We start from the raw sequence: 20,671 nt of genomic DNA on the forward strand, positions 1-20,671 counted from the left end.
ATGGCTCACGGGCCCAGCCGCTCCGTGGCATGTGGGATCTTCCCGGACCGGGGCACGAACCCGTGTCCCCTGAATCAGCAGGAGGACTCTCAACCACTGTGCCACCAGGAAAGCCCCCAAAGTGCCTCTTTTGAGAGGCTTCCTCCAATCCTTCCTTCCTCTGGGCTCCCCCAGCCCCTGTTTAGACTCTGGTATGACTAACCACACCCCGATTTCTGTCACAGTTGAGTGTGTACCTGTTGTCTTTCTCAGGAGACCATGAATGTCTCCAGGGCAGGGAAGCATCAGCTCTCTCTGTGCCCCTGTTTCTTCAGTTGTAACATAAAAATCTTTGTACCTACCTCATTGGGTTCTTGTGGGGAGTAAGTGAATGAATGCACATACAGCGATTAGATCGATGAATGGCTGAGTAAACACCATATAAATGTCTGCTACTATCATTAATATTCATTTCCGTATTCTTAGTGCTGGTCCAAAGTAGGTGTCATTATGCATTGTTCTTGAATTTGGTTGGAGTCTGGTAGAAGGCTTCTGAAAGATTTAGAGCTTTATTGCTTAGAACCAGGTTGGGAACTTTTATTGGTCTATTTAAGTTATTTATGTAACTCCCAACCCTCCTTCCACCCCAAGCTTTGGGGATAGGAACTAGGGATTGCTAAGTAAGAAAAGAGAAAATAGTCCTAAACCTTTCCTAGTGGTGTCGCCTAACGGTTGGTCTGACCTAAAGATAAGAAACCTGCCTCAGAAATTTATTTTTAAAAAATTTCCCTGGGCCCTTTGTTCAAATGCTACTCACCTGGAAGAAATAACATATTTAACCGTTACCTACGAATGTGTCCCATTTTCCCCATAATATTAGGGGAGGGATGGGATACGGGACCACCAAATTATAGTAGAGATGGGGTCTGGGGAGGCAAAAGAAGTCTGGGTTATGAGCTGCTGTTCCCAGAGCTTCCAAAGGCTTGTTAGAAGGAAGGGTGCCAGAGAGCACTGGATGCAGAAGAGTGAAAGGATGCAAACAAAGAGAACTGAGGCTTCCTAAGATGATATTGGTCTAATGGAGAAGCAGGGAGGCCCAGTGGGGAATGCGCTGGACCAAATTATACTTGTAATTCTACTTTGCAGCCGGGACACCAGGGCACCTCTCTGGCTTCCTTGTGCAATGTGTTTAACGGTGAGATTGAACTAAATGAAGTTTGAGTTCCTTCTTGTGTTGAGGAGGGTGCTGGCCAATAGCGGGGTGACTCCGAGCCTGAATGCGTGCTTTAACACATCCTGGGCTTGCGTGTTTCCTTGGTTCTTTACAGAGCCAGCCAGGCTTCACAAGTCTGATGCTTGTGAAAACCATCTTAGTGGATGTGGTGAACAGCCTGGTCTCACCGCTCCAGAGAGGTGGATGATTCCTGGAGGCTGTGCGTGAAACTGGGTCGGCCTCTAATGGCCAAAGGCCCATGGGCACAACAAACAGGGTGAAGTCTAGGCTGTGACCAGATGGATCCTGGGAAGCAACTGGTATTTCTAAGATAGTCTCTCCTCAGTCGAAAGTCTTCTGTTAATCCAAGCTATTTGAGGTATTAAGGATACTTGATGTTTGTATGTCATTTACAAGTATTTTCAGATTCTCAGATTTGTCTAAACCATGTAACAACCTGTGAAGTCATTTCCATTTCATAAATGAGGGAGCTCAGAAAAAGTGACTTGCCCCAAAGTTTGGAAACATAATAGGGTTTGTGACAGAGAGTGATTTTGTACAAGTCTGTGGCTGGCTTTATCCAAGAGAAGTGAATTACAGAGATGGAGAATGGATTTCAGTCTAAGATGATCTCGATTGCTAGCTGTACCGTGGCAGCTGGCTATAGTGGAATGAGTCTTGGAGCCAGAACTCTCCAAATCTGTCATACACTAGAGGAGGGGCCGTGGACAAGTTAACACTCATTCTCATTTCCCTTGTTTGTGAAAGAGGAGCAAATGACATAAGACAGGGTAGAGCTGTCTGACATAGTAAGTAAATGCAGTATTCCCTTTCAATACGAGTTCAAACTCGTATGAACATGTGGATAAAAATACTCTTAGCCATGCTGTATATTTTCTCCTGTGTATTTTCCTCAACTTAGTTTCTGCCTTCAAACTGACTAGAAACAGGCTAGTAAGGATCCTTCTGTTTCAAAGGCTTGATTAGGGTTCAAATACTCGAAATTAAACTATATAAAAGGAAATATTTCTCATCTACAGGCTAGCTGATAAATGTAGGGGGAATCTACGTTTTTGAGGCTGACTGGCCTTGGGAGTTGATGCCCGTGGCCTGGCATCATAGAGATTTACCTAGTACGCTTGAGTGAGCCTGGCCCTGGCTGGGAGGATTACATTTCATCCAGTGTTGAAATCACTTGAAATTCCCCTTATTCATCCAGATACAGAAATAAAAGGAGCAACTCATGGTCTTGCTGAGGCAAAATCTTTATTGTTAGCCATTACTGAATCCTTTATTCTTTCATTCTTGCATCTATCTGCCAAAAACAGACCCATCAAAGTAATCTATTATATAAAGAATCACATGCACATGGATTTTCTTATCTCACACCCCACAATCTCATCAAAAGATCAAATTATATGTTTACTCCATCTTTATCTGTAGACCTTAGAGCTCTATAGAAGCTTTTGAATGAAACAATGACATTTTTATCATTTTCACTTTTTAAATGTACCAACATTCAGAAGGTTCATTCTTGGGTCTGATGCTTGAAGCTGAGGTAGGATGAGGCAGGAGGACAAACTACCCTTTTAAAATGTCCTGGCCTAAACATTTTTGGTAACACACACACACACTCACACACAGATAAATCAATTCAAGTGATATCCAAAAACTTTTTTTTTTCCTTTTCCTCTTCACCAATCCCTTTCTCATTCTGCTGGAGGCCCCTCTGCGTCCTGCATTTCTATTTTACTCAATAGGAGAAGTTGCTCAGCTACTTCATGAGGAGTTGAGGATTCACAAACAGAAGTCATTCTAAACAATTTGTCAGGTATGTCTCCCACAAATATTTACTTGTCCTCTCCCTCTCTGACCAGCGGTCACAACAGTGAGTCATCCATTGGGCTTTAATCCACAGCAGCATGAAATAACAGCAATTCCAGGACTATGACCTGACACTTTCCATTTTTATTAAAATTCTCACTTCCCTCAAAACCTGATTGTCTTAAAGTCAATTTTATTCCATGCTTGGACTTTCAGTTTGTGCTAATTTGCAAGTCTTTCCCAAATTATCCTTGTAAATCAATGCGTGAAGTATTTATCAACTCTCATACATACAATTCCTTGACAGATTCAGGAGAACTGAATCTCTCCCCATAGAGGAGACTTTTCTGGAGGGAGTGGGATAGAAGGAATCCCCTTTATGAAATAAGAGTTAGGGGATGGGAACTAAATTTATGCCTTTTAAGACCTTATTAATATATAGAGTTATATGTATATGGCCTATTGTCAGTCCCTTATTCAGTTTGCTTCATCCATTTTAGATGAGCATGATGCAAAGTCTACAAACTCAGAGCCACACGTTTATGTCTTTGTTATTATGGCTAAGATCCCACATGCTGCAGAGCAACTAAGCCCGTGTGCCACAACCACTGAATCCCGCGCACCTAGAGCCCGTGCTCCGCGACAAGCCACCGCAATGAGAAGCCCGCGCACCGCAACGAAGACACAACACAGCCAAAAAATAAAATAAATATAATAAATTTATTAAAAAAAAAAGAAATTTGAGTCGCGCCTTTCTTCATTAAATAAAAAAGCCTAAAAGTACTATACAGATAAATCTAAGCGCTTCACATTAATAAGCAAGTATTTTACCAATCAAAATACTGCTCTTAAGCACAAGTAACAACTCAAACAAGGAAAAGCTCGAATGAAATAAGCCTCTATGCATTCACTGCAAAATTTTTACCATTACCAAAATTACAAACAAAACAAAACGATAAACTTCTAGTGGTAGTGGACCCAAATGTTTATTATTGCCTCATTTTCTTCTAACCGGGCAACTCTTCTCTATTTCTCCCCTCATGACTTTTCTCTTTGTTTGGTACTCAGCCAACCTCTGAGACACAACTGAACTCCTCCCTCCTCCAGGAAGCGATTTCTGGCCCTCACTGATCTCCTTCAACTCCATACCGCTTAAACCCATCCTACGATTCAGGTCTACCAATAGTATTGATCTCCTGTATGCCTACCATTTCCACAGATGCATCCTGGGGAGCAGGGCCGGACCTCCCCTGTATTGCCACCTTGCCTCACCCAGAGCCCTCTCAGAATATTGACTTCATGGAGTTTTGGACATAAACCCATGCAGGAAAGGACACAAGCTATGGCAGCTAGCCCCCTCTGCCTCATGGTCCTTTTAAGAATATAGAAGCCTCAAATACGTGAACCAAATTGATTTGGGCCCCCACCCAAGACCTTGAGTTTGAATTGATTGGTAGCGTGAAATAAATGATACACCTGAGAACTTCTGGATTCCCATTTGCACCACGAGTTCATAGGCCTGACTGTAAATGACCTTTTACATTAATGCCCACATTTACTAGTTGGTGCTTTTCATACTGTTTCTCTCAAGAACGTTAAATGCAGAACTGTGCCCTTTGTTCTGAAGCATGGAGGCTTTGCTCTGTATTGTTTCAGAATCACTGGCATTCCCACAGGGAACAGAGTGGGCCTCATCCTCTGCTCATGACTAAGTCCAGAGACTCTGTCTGGTGAAGGAGTTCTGTGACTTTTTAACCTGAGCAGTATTCTACCCATTGCCCATGAATGCCCGGGTTACAGTGCCTGTATCACTGCACTGCTGATTACGATAAATGTGAGGTAACCTGGTAAGCTGTCCCCAACCCCAAACTCAAGAACATTAGTGGATACTTGAAAGCAAGCTGTATGACTGCACACTCCCAGCTTCCAAAGTTCAAAAGTCTGGTGGACTAATCTTAAGATCTCCACTGCTCTCTTCTTTGCCAAATATGGGCAACAAATACTGCCTTTAACACTATTAGGACACAGTTGGGGGTTGCTTTTTCAGTGCTGGGGATAGATTACATGGATACATTTTCCAACTCTCTGCAGCAAAGAGGTGCAGTGATAGAGGTTCATAATCAGGCCCTTAAAGTGAAGGGCACTAGGCTTTGGAATGAGAAAGATCTGGGTTCAAACTCAGGGTGCCATTTGCTAGATGGGTAACCTTGAACGAGTTATAAATTTCTGTGAGCCTGTTTTCTCATCTGCCAAATGGAAATAACACCACCTCCCTCAGCAGGGTTGTGAAAATTATGATATACATAAAACTCCTGACATATTGCTTCAATATAGTAGATACTCAATAAATGTTAGTTACTGTTTTTATTATCCAAGAGTGTGAATTGACTAGAGTCCATGATTTTTAATTCACTATTTCAGTCTTCTCAGAAGAGTCATCCGGGACTAAAGTTAAAAGTATATGGGAGGCTGTTAAATGCCTGTAAAGGTTATTTAGTGGGTAGGAAAGATCACAGCACTGAGGTGGAAGGATGTTGTCCCTGCCCCCACTCCCTTATGGCCCCAACACACACACACACACACACTCACACATCCCTCCCCCCCCAGACTAAACCTGTAGGCCCTTTTGTCCATGTCTCCAACCCTAGCTGATGAAAATGCCTGTGGTTTTAAAGGTTTTCAAAACTAAGAATGGGAAAGTGAGGCCTCAGAAAACTATATATATTCCACTAGAGGAGAAAGCAAGTAAGAGAGAGAGAGAGGGGTAACGCTACATTTTCTTGTCCTTAGCAGTATAATGGCCCCCACGTCCTGGGATCCCAGTTTGACAAGATGAAAGGACTCGAAGGTCATGGACGGACCTCACTGTCCACTGTGAAAGCTCTTGCAGCACCTTTAGGCCCCACAGCTTCTTCTCAAAGAGACCACCATCTCCAACAATAAGGGGCATCCCATCAGCCTCACTGGAAGGGATCTTGTGTTCCAGGAGCACCATTAATTCTTCCAGCTGGTAAGCAAAGGCAGCGACTTGGAGAAGAATGGTATGTATTGCTTGATGGAAGTCATCTTCAGCTGGAGTAAAATGCACCCGTTGGTCTTCTAACATTCTGGCCAACATAACATGGAAGGTACGGTAAGCTTGGAGGTTCTCTTGGAGTCGCTCTGCCTCACTAAGCTCGCTCCACCGATCAGTGCTTGCCACTGGCACACCACGCACAGAGTCCAGGTTTACGTTCTCGTTCAGACCTTGGTGCTTCACCTGGTCAAGGATACAGAAAAACTTCACATCTTCTGTAATCACTCCACCAGTCTCACTTAATCTCTAAATCTCATATAAAATCTTATTCACTTCCCTGGTCAAGGATCCAAATTGTAAAGAAAATAGAGAGTCTAGATGAGGAACTCTTCATCTGGGAACCTTGACGGACTTTAGGAAGAAGCTATCCTCCCAGAAACTATCCATACTGCTTTGACTACCTGTTCATTTCTCTTGGGAGAATGTACAGCTTTCACTAGGTTCCAAAGGTTGAAAACCACCCACTGACTGTCTAGAATAATTTTTCCTTCCCACTTGACACTCCCTCCTGGCAACTGGAGTATTATAATCATACTGGAGTTTAAGTATTTTAAATATACCTGAAGACGCTGGCCACACCTAAGCTCTAAAACATAGGCATCGTAGAATTTCTCTAACAGCCTCTCCATTGCTCGCTGTCGATGGTGAGGACAACCCTTTATTACAGGAGTCAATTGCAATTATTTTTTGAAAAACTGGTATTTCAAAGAATCTGATTTCTGACTGCTGGGGTTTTATGAAGATAAACCAATTCTCAGAGAACCTAAATTCCGAACTCTCCACGGGGGCCTGGAGTGTTTCCACGGCAGGCCTTAGATGAAGACCGAGGGGGATCTTCCTCTATCAGAAAACCTGAGATCCATGGTTAGCTCCCTAAGAATCGGACACTTCCCCAGGTCCCCAGTGATTCTTCTACGAGACTTTTTTGATAGTATAGGTGACCTTTCTATTTAGACACAGGAACACTTTTGATTGTATAGGGTGGCTAATAATGTAATAGGAGAAACTGGTTGGTTTATACTGTTCTTCTCCCAATCCTATAAACCTAACTCCATCTTTCGTTTCTAAGCTCAAAAAATCAGAACAATGTACGTGAAGAACCCAAGCTTAGAGGCCTCATGGTTAATCTTTTCTGGCAGAATTCAGACAAGTAATGAAATTAGGAACAGCCTCCAGGACATAAAGCCAATTCTACATAGAACCCCATGTATATTTTCTTATTCAAGGAACAACATGTCTCCTGAAGAGCCTAGAGAAAGTAAGGTCGTATGACTTTCCTTAAGGGAAGGGGCCATGTCAAATGACAGGTGCCCAATATATAAATGACTATATGATTAGGGCTTTTGTAACTGATAACGGGGCTGGAACATGATGGTAAAGGGCTGGATCAGAAGAGATGAAGTGAAAATAGACGATAGCAAAATAGGCAACTTACGTAAGATTCCATAAGAGCAGTCAGGTCTGAACGGATCTTCCTTGCTAGCCAGACAGAGCGGCTACAGAGGTCCCGGCGGCGAGGGGTCAGCGGTGAATGCTCTGTGAAAGCCATCCCCTAACTCAACTGTTCCGGGAAACAAGTGAGCTGGGTTTGTTTCTGTCTATACTGGTCCAAATAAGAAATGTGACTCTCGGGCTAAATCCACTGGGCATTTCCCTACTAATGGAATTCGGCACCCACGCCCCCTGCCTGACTCAGAGGTGGCAGCAAATTCCTGGCTGTGGATTTCTGCGCCTGTGGAATCAAAGGCCCCTTTTCACTCAGCTTTCTGTCCTGCAGCGTCTGCCTCCAACTCTCTCCTCCACTCAGGGCCTAGTGTACTTGTTTTCATGTCATTGTTTTGCTTGTGCACTTGACAAGGTCATGATCGCGCTGATCCTCATGACGCCCCTGCCTGGTGGAATCTATTTGTATACACTTATAATCAGTTCACTTTACTATCACCCTCTCTGTGCTCCCCATGTCCTTTTCTTTCTTGGCCTGGTAAATTATTCAATAATATTAAGTTATTATTATTGATATAGCTGCCATTCATTAAGCATCTACCCTAGGCCAGACACTGCTAACAGCTTTAAAGCCTTTATTTGATCTTTAGAATAATTCTACAAGATAGTTTCCTCATTTTACATAAGAAATGGAGGCTTAAAGAAATTAAATAATGTGCACAAAATCTAATAACTAGGTTCAAAATTTAAATATAGGTCTTTGATTCTATAACTGTTTCTCCCACTGAGTTTCCAATATCATTCTCTAGGTAGTTCATATTTTGTTCCAAGACACAAAGTTTACATGAAATAGATCCTGTAAAACTACAGCATTTTTTCATTCCCATCCTTTTGCTGAGTATTTAAATTTACACTTGATTAAAAATCAGTTAAGGAAGCATCTGTAATCTCAATCATGGTGCCTTCCTTGTAGCTATAGGATGAGGAAGGTACTATTTTAGGCCTGTTCTCTTCCAAAGGACAGGAAACACCCAACTCTGACTTGGTAACATTTCTGAGGCAGTCTCACTTAAGTGACAACATGCTTTTCTTTTTCTTCCTTATCCCAGTCATACCACATTGCTTCTTAACAAAATAAGAGAATGAGCTGGACTGTGAAATGAAGGCAGAGTTTAAAAGCACTTGGAGAGTTGTTGTTCTATTGCATTTAACTCTGTAGGTTAGAGGATGACGCCATTTGGGTAAGAGTTACAAGTTTCATCCCCAAATGAATCAGTTTTCACTATTTTGTATCATGGACATTACCTCTAAATTGAAACACATGCCTTCTCAGGAGGAAATTTCCATACATAAACAATAATCGAGGGGGCTTCCCTGGTGGCGCAGTGGTTGCGAGTCCGCCTGCTGATGCAGGGGAGACGGGTTCGTGCCCTGGTCCGCGAAGATCCCACATGCCGCGGAGCAGCTGGGCCCGTGAGCCATTGCTGCTGAGCCTGCACATCCGGAGCCTGTGCTCCGCAACGCGAGAGGCCACAGCAGTGAGAGGCCCGCGTACCACCAAAAAAAAAAAAAAAAGCAATAATCGAGGGACATAGGGGAGAAAGAAATGAGGCTGGGGTGGCTGTCACAGTAGGCTTTTTAAGAAGGTAGGAGGATTCTACTTTTTTCTTTTTTTTTAACTTTGTATGGACATTGAGTTTTGTGAAGAAGCACTGATATTAAATGCTATCAGGGTTTTGTCATTATCAGAGCAAAATTAACCCCACAGCTTCCTTAACGTTCTCTTTACTAGATTAAGAATCCACCTTTCCTAAGGTTGAAACATGGAAAGGATTTCCAACTTTGTCAAATGATCATAGGATCATATGGCATCTCAGCATTAGAAATCAAGAACTGAACTAAGTCAAAAGTTAACTACCTGATTCTCAACAAGAGCAAACAACAGTATCCGCCACATAAAACCTGCTCTGAGGGCACTTGTTTTTCTTATTTGGCAGCATCAATTATTTCACCCCAGGATAACTGCAACTCAGTACAACCAAGGAAGACCAGTTGCTTCCATGAAGACAACTTTTATTTTTCTTCTTTACATATTTATTTTGGATATGCCTTACCTAGATTAAGAGAAAACAAGGATTTGAAAAGCAGAGTATCCCTTTTATTATAATTTCTTTTTACATAACCTTTTCAACCTAGATTCAGGTAACTACCTGTCTCTCCCACCAAAGGAGAAGGGTCCTGCATATTACAACAGGCAAAAAAGGCTTCTAGGAAATAAAATATTTTAAATTGATTCATTACAATTTTTCAGTTTTCTTGAGTACACTGGAAAGTGGGAAAAAGACAGAAGGGAAAAATGGTGCTTCGAACAGCCGGACTGTAATAACCTTAGTTAGGTTTAGTACACTCTTTATATTTTTTTCTCCAAACAGGTTCTAAGGAAGTTCAAGTGCTCTATGTGAATGCTTTTCCATACCTCAATGTATCTATTTTTACTCCCAGTAATCTTGGCCAGTGTTTATCTAAATTCTCTGAAGCATATTAAGTCTCAATTTTACAAAATAACCCTGGGCAACCACAAACAAGGGGAAAGATGTATTTCTACAAGATGTATTTCTATATCTTGTAGAAATAATAGTTGTATTAAGTACATTTTCAGAATTTAGAATTGCTAATTCAAGATGGAGAATATGCTGTGGGAAGAGTTATTAAAAAGGTAGCAGAATTTGATTAACAGTAGGAAATGTTGGGCTTCCCTGGTGGCGCAGTGGTTGAGGGTCCGCCTGCCGATGCAGGGGACACGGGTTCGTGCCCCGGTCCGGGAAGATCCCACGTGCCGCGGAGCGGCTGGGCCCGTGAGCCATGGCTGCTAAGCCTGCGCGTCCGGAGCCTGTGCTCTGCAACGGGAGAGGCCACAACAGTGAGAGGGTCGCGTATCGCAAAAAAAAAAAAAAAGAGTAGGAAATGTAGAATTTTAAGATTAAGAGTTCCTTAGAAGGACAATGAAGTAAACGTATGAGGAGCAGAATGGAAAAGGGAAAAGAATCTAGTATAAGATAGTTTACTTTAACCAACTCTTTACTTTGCTAGCACCCCTTTTCTCAAAAGGAAAAAATCTTAAGTCTGTGAAAAATATTTTAAAATTTATCGCAAACTGCTGTAATAATTTATTGAAACAAATTACAGGCAAATGAAGATGAGTAAAAAACAGAGAAAGGAGAAAGTTTCTGAGAACTAGCTAGCTGCTTTTGGTGGGGAGGAGTGTGATACAGGGAAGAATATATTTTCCCTCTATCTCATAAAGTTTTTTTTTTTTTAAATGCAGTTTGCTTTTGTGTAGGTGGCTAAAACATCTGATGACTAACAACTGCAAATGTAATTTATGGAGACAAAGGATAAGATAAATGTGACGAAGACAAAAAGTAAAGTGGGGTATAGATGCTAGCTAGTGAAACAGTACAAAATGGACTTAATACGGGAGTGGAACAACTTTGTTTTAGACCCATCCAGTCAATCTTATAATATTTTCAAATTTACTCAACATACCAAAGTCATCTCCAAATCCTTACTGTGGGCAGGAAAGCATACTCTATATCCCTTCTAACCTTATTCCATTTTCTACCCTCACACTGAAGGGGATGGCAAATCTGCAACACTGAAAAGAAACAACAGTACATTTAAGACTGCTCACTGTAGGTGTTTCACTCCCTATTCCCTGGCATCCCAACCACTGACACTAGGTGGGTGTAAAGTAAGCCTCTTTCAGAGATGACGTTTTGTTACCCTTCTTCTTGGGGAAAAAAAAAAATCAAAAGAGAAAACTGATAAACTTTGTAGTTTTAGTGTTTGTGAAAAACAAGCTGTTCCTTATTTTGTTCTCAGCAAAACTTCATTCTTTCCAACAGCCATCATACATTTCTGACAAACAATGAATAGGGCAAGCCTTTAATTCCAGTTTCTGAGGTACGTAGGAGAGACTGCCCTTCTAATTCTCTAAAAATGGGCCAAAATATGCTTTTGGTCTTCTGGAAGTTATGAAGTTGTACAAAACTGTCTTTCCCATGGACAGTAAGTAATCCACCCCATGAAAATCCCTACCTCGAGGGAAATGATAATTCCTACAACTTCAGGTGAAAACCAAAGCATTATACAGATTATTAACTTTGTTGAAGGTTTTCTTCTTCTGAAGTGTTATTAAAAGGGAAACAAAACAGAGCAATTTTCTTTTACTTACAACTGTATGACTCAGACTATTCCTTCACTGATGGCAGTGTCCTTCACTAATTGGGAGCTGGAATCAACCAATGATAAAGCAAAGCAAAGCCAAAGCCAAAGCCAAAGCCAAAGCAAGCAAGGGGCCAGAGCTGGGGTAACAGGGAGGTCTGTACAAAGAAATGATGGGGACAAAAAAGAAAATCAACAAATTCACAAGAGAAAACCTTTTATCTATAATTCAGACCCTGAACAACCTTCCTGACCCCCTCAAAATTCCTAAATCTCGATGCTCTAAAAACTCAGACCACTAATTACCACAAACCTAACATCCTTCCCTAAAGAGGTTTCCGGAAAAGCACTAGGCTACTGTAGTGATTTTGTTAGTGCTGAGGACCAGCTTTCTTTAAAGGCCACTAGAGAGCTATGATTTTAGAGGCTGGCTGTGCTTCTTCAACCCTATATCTTGCCTTCTACAAGTACCTCTTATGCAAAGGACCCCATGTCAGAATAATCTAATCTCTCCCAGCCCCACAAAATATAGCAACAAAGACAAAAAAAAAAAAGAGAAATCAGACTTTGTTAATAAATAAGGAATCTCAGGTTCCACAACACAAAAACACACATGTTCAAAGTGCAAATTTCTGCCACTAGTCTGGGACTTTTCTCACTGATATAGAACCCTGTCTTATGGTCAGAGAGACCATGTAGACAGTAGTTCCCTCCCTGTTGGGAGCCTGCTTGCAAAGCAAGTGAGCACCACTGAGAACCTTATGGAGGTGTTGGGAGGGGGACTGAGGAAGGTGGTGAGGTGAAGAGGCAGGAGGTGGTCCCCATGTATCCTTCCTTTCCTAAACCCAGGGGGAATAGAGGGAAAGGGGGTGAGAGATGTGTGCTGTTTTAACAGCTCACCCTGCTAAGGGGCCCTAAAGTGCCAAGTCAAGCTGCCAGCCTCCAGAGATTAGAAGTATATGATACTTTGAAGATAAATGTGCTGCAGGGGATAGAAGCCAGAACCATAGGGAAGCAGTAAAGGAGGAGAAGGGGTTTAGAGAATATTAATATATTATTAAGAGTTAAAAGCTGATCCAGAGCACATCAGAGTTACAGGCTGAAAAGGGGGATCTGCTGATGAGCAGGAAGTCTGCCTGGCTGGAACTGAGTATAAGAATAACCGTTACTTTAAGAGCTGCTGCTGCTTTTTCTTTGTCTAGCTTTCTGGTAAAGGCAACATCAATTTTATAAAGGGGACAACAGAGGGAGAAGAGGGGATGTGTGTGTGTGTGCGCGTGTGTGTGTGCGCGTGTGTGTGCGCACGTGTGCTGTGATCCACAATGGAAAAAGCAGGCCCTTCAGTTATTTTACTAGATTTTAAATGCTTTAAATTTTTTTTTTTTTTGTCCTTTTTGTCTTTTAAATACAAAGTCTTAGCTGTCCCAGTGCCCAAAGTCTTCCCTTCCTCTAAGGTCCAGTAGAGTCTGAATCTTCAATCAGAACCTCTGTGGTAGCACCGAGTATATCCGAGTTCATGACCAGCCCTTCAGTGCCCCCACTGCTGCCACTTCCCACAAAGATCTTCCCATCAGCCATCAGGCTCACCCGTTCTGTCCCACTACAATATGACTTTGACATCCCTTCAGCTTCTAGCAGAAGGCACTCTCCAGACGTGGAGTTTCCCAAGGGCTCAGGAAGAAGAGGAAGACCCTGACTGTCTGCAGGTTGTGTCAGGGACTCTGGATTAGTGCCCAAGATATCTGTGCTGGTGATGAGGGCGCCTGCATTGGCAGCCAGAGCTTCGGCAATCAGCACCTCAGGGTGGCTTTTTGCTTTGTGAGCCACTACGCTGTCCTTCTTCTCAAATTTTTTGCCACAGATATTGCAAGAAAACTGGTAGAAGGAGTCTGCATCATGCTTCTTCATGTGCCAATTAAGGGATGCCTTTTGCCGGCAAGTGAATCCACAGATCTCGCATCTAAGGAGAGTGAAAAACGAAATAGCTGATCAAATAGAGAAATAAAGAGACTCTAATTTAGCGTCAGGGTGAGAATTTAGAGGTTACATTTATAAGCAACAGTCAGTAATATATACCTCTTGTGAAAGATTAGGAAAAGTTAATAGATAGAAAACTAATCTGATTTTTTCCCCTTTCTGTTTGTTTGAAAAAGAGGAAAACAAAAGAAAACATGACTAAGTAGCTCCCCTAATCAATACCCACTCTTTTTTTTTTTTTTTTTTTGCGGTACGTGGGCCTCTCACTGTTGTGGCCTCTCCCGTTGCGGAGCACAGGCTCCGGACGCGCAGGCTCAGCGGCCATGGCTCACGGGCCCAGCCGCTCCGCGGCACGTGGGATCTTCCCAGACTGGGACACAAATCCGTGTCCCCCGCATCGGCAGGCGGCCTCTCAACCACTGCGCCACCAGGGAAGCCCAATACCCACTCTTTAATTTGGTAGAAGTAAAATAGCAGTGCCGGCTGAAATGTCTGTAAAGGGTCTAACCCTCAAGTGGGGTATATGCACTGAGACCCCAGATGTTCACCAGTAAACAAGTACTCACTGTAATGGCTTCTCGCCAGTGTGAATCATCCGGTGCACTGCCAGATTGTGGGAACTCTTGAAGGCTCGAGCACAGTATTCACAGATATAATCTCGTTGATCTAAGAAGAAAAATAATGTGGTTATTTAGTGTTCCATTTAGAATCCCTCTTAAGTATTTTTTCCTAGCTTACAACAAGCAGATGATCAGGCAGGTGAATTTAGAGGACAAGCAATACTGTTTTTAATATATAAGCACTTTGGATAAACAAAACTTATAATAATATCATTTTTATCTCTTCTTAGTCCATTCTTTCAGTAGCATACGAACCTATTTTAAAAAACAAAAATAAAAAACACAGCTAGACAGAAATATGAGAACTGGAATCCTAATCTCAATTTTACCAGTAATCCAGACCTTGGATAAATTGGTTAGCAAGTAAACAACTACATTTTACATAACTTTTATTCTTAAAACAGCTTTTTTCACAGACTGTGAAAGCTGAATGCTTACATATAAAGAATCTAGCGTTCAACAACAACAAAAGAAGTTGGCATTCCCTAAAGAAAAGTGACCCAAATATAAAGTGCTACTCATATCTTCTATTTCAGATTTTTTAAAAAGTTACCCAAGATAAACAATTTAAACTTCTCTCGAAAATTCTATGAGGCAAAGGAACACTGGACTTAATTTCTTATCAACTGGTTGGGGAGAAAGTGGACAAACAGATGCTCAACATACATTTGTTGAATAAATGGCCACTACCCATTTTCTATGCCTTTCACTTAAAAATTACTAGAAATAGTCGCAGTAAAAACACAAGGCTAAGTCAAAAGGCAAACAGCATCCAATTTAATCTTACATTCTATCCCAAACAGTTCTAAAACCAAGTGTGGGAGAAGAGTCAAGTTTTCCTCAAACTTGAATGTACTGAGGACTCACCTGGGGATCTTATTAGATGCAGACGCTGATTCAGTTGGTCTAAGGCAAGGCCTGAGATTCTCCATCTCTTAATGGAGCTAAAGTCTGGTCTATGTTCTACATAATGAGTGGTAGGGTCTAAAAATGCATACTTCTAACTCAGGGACAATTTCTTAGTATCTCTCAGGTCTTGTCCACTTTTCCAGCTCCACAGTCGCATGACAAACCCATGTGGGGCATTCTACTTGCTTAAATAAATTGTATTTTCAAAGGGAGCCAGTAAACACTAATTTGGAAAAGGAAACCTCTCTAACGCTGACATCATAAACTGTATCAACCGAATATAAATATCCAGAATGGACTGAACTTCTAAGACACTGTCTGTCATAGCAGGCTTGTAATATTTAACTAAAACAGTCTAAACTGGTTGTCACAAATTACTCTTCTATAGGATGAAACAGTGTAGCAGGGAGAAGGAGTGGGGAAATGGCAGCTTCTATCAAGCAACAGTGGAGACAGCATCCTCTCTGAAGAAACATAGTGTAATGCAAAGACAGTAGACTTTGGAGTGACTAAGACCTGAGTTTAAATTGCGGTGCTATCAGGTGCCCGGCCCTGTGCAGTAAACAGCACTTTATAGGTTATCTCATTTCATCCTTGTAATAACTCAGTGTTACTGGTAACATTATTAGCTTTATTTTACAAATGAGGAAAAGTGAGAAGAAATTAAGTAACGTTCCTAAGTCACACATTTAGTAAATGATGGAAAGGGTATATATATGACACTGACCATATAACCTTGTGCAAGAGACATGAAATCTCTGCTACTGGAATTCCTAGTCTTACCCTCCAAGGATTATTAAGAATATCAAGTGTCTGGCATATGCTCAATTACCACTAATACCCAGCCTAATTTGTTCCTATTAGCTACACTGCACTGAGACTGTCAAGTGGATAAAAATGAATGACGTCTGAATCCATTCTATAACATGAATTACAAAGACATTCAGTTTCTCTTTTTGAGTCAATAGCTCCTCCTCCAACAGGAGGTTACATGTGAATTTAGTAGCTAGCCTTTACGATTCCAATAGGAGCAGAAGTCGAGAGCTCCTCAGTAGGTAACATGAACGATGAGCAGCCCTCCTTCCCGTTTCAGCTTTCTCCACATACTCCTCATTTTCAGTCCAGGTAGTTACTACGAGTATCTATTTACCTGAGACAGAATTAGAAAACCCCAGTTCTGCTAAAACTAGCCGTGTGACCACAGGCAAGTTACCTAATGTTGCTCAGCCTCTGGTTTCTTAGCTGTAAAACAAACTTGGTGATGTTGAATCAGTGAATTTAGCTACTTGATAAACATTTTATTTAAAAAATACCTGTATGATGTTTGGCATGTCGTAGAAGTTGCTTCTGGAGCCTGAAGAGTCGCCCACAGGAGGGATGGGGACATACGTATTTCTTCTTCAGCAAATGCTGATATTTAATGTGGTGCTAAAACAGTAAAAGAAAGTGAAGGGGGATAAAAAATAAGGATTCCAGAAAGCTTAGCTTAGCTCATTCCTTTGCTAAGTCAAAAGTGCTGAAGGAAAACCAAATACTCTGTATATGAACAGGAAGCAGTATAATAAAATGATTACGAACATAGGCTACAGAAACAGATAGACGGTGATTCCAGACTAGGTCTGTCATTCACTAGTGGCATGATCTTAGAATATAATACTTCCAGATGGAAGTATTATATGGAGGTAATGATAACTGTGTTGTAGTGTTGTTGTGGGAATACAGAGATCATATATTGTACGGTGCTTAGTGCAGCAAATAGTACATGACAAAAGAAGTGTAGCTATCATTATTATAGTAGAACCAGAATCAGAAAGTAAGGCCTTAGTCTATGTTATACTTGCTGCTAAATAAAGATCAAACACTTCTTAAGCTTTAGTAATTATTATTTCACCTTCATGTTTTCTGCCAGACCTAAATACAAGCTGTATCTTTACTCATTAAAAAAAATCTGGGACTTCCCTGGTGACGCGGTGGTTAAGAATCCACCTGCCAATGCAGGGGACACAGGTTCGAGTTCTGGTCCAGGAAGATCCCACATGCCGCGGAGCAACTAAGCCCATGCACCACAACTACTGAGCCTGTGCTCTAGAGCCCGCGAGCCACAACTACTGAAGCCCACACGCCTAGAGCCTGTGCTCCGCAACAAGAGAAGCCACCGCCATGAGAAGCCCGCGCACCGCAACAAAGAGTAGCCCCTGCTCACCACAACTAGAGAAAACTCACACGCAGCAACGAAGACCCAGAGCAGCCAAAAATAAATAAAATAAAATAAAAAATAAATTTTTAAAAACATGCAGAACGCACAGCAATTTATAAAATTATTTTTAAAAACCCTGCTCACTTAAAAAAAAACACCTAAAAACTAAAAATTTTAGAATTTATTCTAAATAGGATTCAAAAAGTCATTGGTTTTAGTTGCTAATTTTATTCTTTAAAAATACACATTAAAATAAAATCTGTTCCACTGTGTCTTGGCGTGTTGTTATGCAATCATTTCTTGTATCAGGAGTATTTACACCATGAACACTGGAATATTCCAAGATCCCAAGGAAATATTTAAGCTCAGGTTCTAAATCACTTAAAAACAACAACAACAACAGAAACTCAACTGAAGTAATTTGATGTTTACAAAAAGATTTTCCTTGACATTACACATTTAATGATAAAGCCTACACAAGTCCACAAATTGTAAACTCTCATGAAGTATGAGAACTAGAAATGGAACGTAACCTGCAAGGCTACCTTATTTAACAACTTCACTGACCTGCAAATAGCGAGGGTGAGCAAGAACAGTTCCACATCCTTCCATCTCACAACGGACATACTGGATTGGAGGCTTTTTTCTATTAGCAATATGTAGGAGAAAAGTTAGCAACAGAAAAGAGGCATTCTGCACAGTGGCCAAACTGCACTATAGGGAATAGGTATTTTACAGTATGAAGAATTAAAATCTCTAAGTTTATAGCTTGCACAGAATTTATGTTAGAAGTAACCAGAAATTGCCAAATGTTTAGAGTTTTTAGAAAAGAGCACAAAACAAACTAGTAACTCCCCAAAAGGCAAAGAAGTGTTAAAATTTTTAGAAACTTTAAGATCCTGCAATGGAAATAAAAACATAGTAACTCTGCATCAAGGACACTAATGAAGTTGCTTTTGTGAAATTTTTAACTAGCCATTCCCACAGGGTAATTATGAGGGCTGAACATGTGAGTGAAGTGCCCACCACCAGAAAGAAGGCACAACACAGCAGGAGTATAAATTACTCACCTCCTTTTGGGTAATCGTGGACTTTTGTCATCTTTTCGCCTTCTTCCTCTCCTATAATTAAAGAGCAGAGTAACTGTCCACATATTCCAGATTGAAGCTTATATAGTAAAGGAGAGCTGAGGACATACCCTCAAGACCAAAGAGCAGGTGGCAGAAACAAAGGATAACCCAGAATACATAAAGCCAAAGACATATCTGGCAAACCAAACAAAGATTTCACTCTGAAGCAATTTCACTTACAAATAAGTCTGCACCACAAGTTAAAATATATACCTTTCATAAACTACACATTTCTATGGAAGATTTGGATAAACCTCAAGGTTACTACTTGAAGACTTGTTTCAGTGAGAAGTCTATCACTTATATTTAATCAATTTAAAAAGTAGAATAAACAAGTCTATTATCTAAAAACCCTAAGAACATAAACTAGACTCTCCTTGCAATGGAGACAAAAGCCTAGACACTTAAAAAAGCTATTTCTGCAACAGGAAATAATTGCTAGCTAAAAGTTTTCACCTGATCAAGGTTATTACATCATTTGCTTTATTTGCCCCTCTTCTGAGGATCCATATTTGCCATACTCTTCTTGCTGCCTCTACCTCCTCGGCATCCCTAGAGCTATTATTGTCCTACCCACTCAACTGAACGTCTCTTAAGTATTGCTTTGAATTAAACTTTTGAAGCTTTTGAGCAGAGTCTTTCCAATGAAATTGTCAGCTGCTTGAGACAGCAATATGTATATGTCAATATCATTCCTCACACTCCTACCCTTTTTCCACTAGTGGCTTGAAAATCTGTTAAATTTCCATTTTTAGTAGGAATTGCCTACTCACTTCCTAGGAGGCTCCTCATCTTCTCTAATTTCATTCTCTTCTTCTTTCACCTCTACCTCTACTTCCACTTTTATTTCTTTCTTCTCTTTCTCTTCTTTCACCTTCCCTGATTTTCTCCGTGGCTTTGGGGTTTCCCTGAAAATACAAATACATTTCAATACTGGTATCCAGCAAAGGACCCTTTCAAGGACAACTGTGACAAAAGGGTAAAGCCAGGAGTTATCAATGATTTATTATAAAATTATGCTCCTCAGGCTTCCCTGGTGGCACAGTGGTTAAGAATCGCCTGCCAATTCTGGTCCGGGAAGATCCCACATGCTGTGGAGCAACTAAGCCCGCGCGCCGCAACTACTGAAGCCCACACGCCTACAGCCCATGCTCCGCAACAAGAGAAGCCACCGCAATGAGAAGCCTGTGCACCGTAACGAAGAGTAGCCCCTGCTTGCCACAACTAGAGAAAGCCCGCTCGCCACAACTAGAGAAAGCCCACACACAGCAATGAAGACCCAAGGCAACCAAAAATAAATAAATAAAATAAATTTAAAAAAGAGAATATGTTCATAATATATAAAATGAATAAATGCAAAATTTTAAAAATTAAAATAAAATAAAATTATGCTCCTCAGTCCATGAAATGTGGTTTCCAGCCAGCTATTCCTCATATGTACATCATACATATATTTAGAGCCTATGAGACAACCCGCCCCCTCCGCAAGCTAACAATGCCTTAGAATCAAATCTCACTATAGCTGTAAAGAGAAACAAAAGTAAAAAATTCTAAGTATTCAGGCAATTCATGATACCTTAAGATAAAACAGGCAGACATCATAATAATCTGAATATGATCAAAACAAAGTTCTATAAATGGAAGAGAGGGCTATATGAGGGAGTAATAAGATAATGTTAGATTTGCAAAACAAGTGCATAATTAATTACTCATTTAAAATTAAGTCCATATCCATTAGTTTGGCAACAAGGTGAAATAAAAGCATGCAACGATGCTTTCCTAACTTATTTTTCACTGACAAATCTGAGACATACCTTTCTAAGTGGGGTTTGTAGGTCTCATCCCTTGGATCATCTTTGAACGGTATTTCTTCTTCACTGATCAACATCTCGTCTTCCTCCTCTTCCTCCTCATCACTGCTAAAAAGAAGCAAACAGAGGTTAGAAATTCCAGCTGTATGAATTATATCTGACTTGATTTTATTCAGTAATTTATTTAGAGGTAGCTGAAGATTTACAGTAAGTTATCTAGGATTTTCATGCTTATGGTGTAGTTGGACTGCAATCTAGCGCTTATCCT

General features: G+C 40.9%; 2 protein-coding genes across 3 annotated transcripts in view; both read right to left on the minus strand.

The window, feature by feature from the left end:
- Positions 1-3,688: 3,688 nt before the first annotated feature.
- Positions 3,689-8,985, minus strand: CNTF (ciliary neurotrophic factor). The gene is made up of 2 exons (XM_027114618.1): positions 7,528-8,985; positions 3,689-6,275 (listed from the first exon to the last, which is right to left on the minus strand). The coding sequence occupies exons 1-2, from the start codon at positions 7,639-7,641 to the stop codon at positions 5,787-5,789; spliced, it is 603 nt and encodes a 200-aa protein (XP_026970419.1). The 5' UTR covers positions 7,642-8,985; the 3' UTR covers positions 3,689-5,786.
- A 1,854-nt stretch (positions 8,986-10,839) lies between these two features.
- The window catches only part of ZFP91 (ZFP91 zinc finger protein, atypical E3 ubiquitin ligase), a 29,638-nt gene continuing 19,806 nt past the window's right edge, over positions 10,840-20,671 (minus strand). The window contains exons 5-11 of one of the 2 annotated variants that reach the window (XM_027114621.1): positions 20,407-20,508; positions 19,366-19,500; positions 18,533-18,583; positions 18,030-18,108; positions 16,579-16,693; positions 14,303-14,402; positions 10,840-13,719 (exon numbers count right to left, since the gene is read on the minus strand). In XM_027114621.1, the coding sequence (XP_026970422.1) occupies positions 13,209-13,719; positions 14,303-14,402; positions 16,579-16,693; positions 18,030-18,108; positions 18,533-18,583; positions 19,366-19,500; positions 20,407-20,508 (1,093 nt within the window). In that variant the 3' untranslated portion in view covers positions 10,840-13,208. Of the gene's footprint in view, positions 13,720-14,302; positions 14,403-16,578; positions 16,694-18,029; positions 18,109-18,532; positions 18,584-19,365; positions 19,501-20,406; positions 20,512-20,671 lie in introns of both variants that reach the window. The other variant, XM_027114619.1, reaches the window with a different exon arrangement.

This window comes from Aethalodelphis obliquidens, unplaced genomic scaffold (genome assembly GCF_003676395.1).
Source record: "Aethalodelphis obliquidens isolate GAN/ISIS:26980383/991018 unplaced genomic scaffold, ASM367639v1 scaffold14, whole genome shotgun sequence".
Taxonomy (NCBI): Eukaryota; Metazoa; Chordata; class Mammalia; order Artiodactyla; family Delphinidae; genus Aethalodelphis; species Aethalodelphis obliquidens.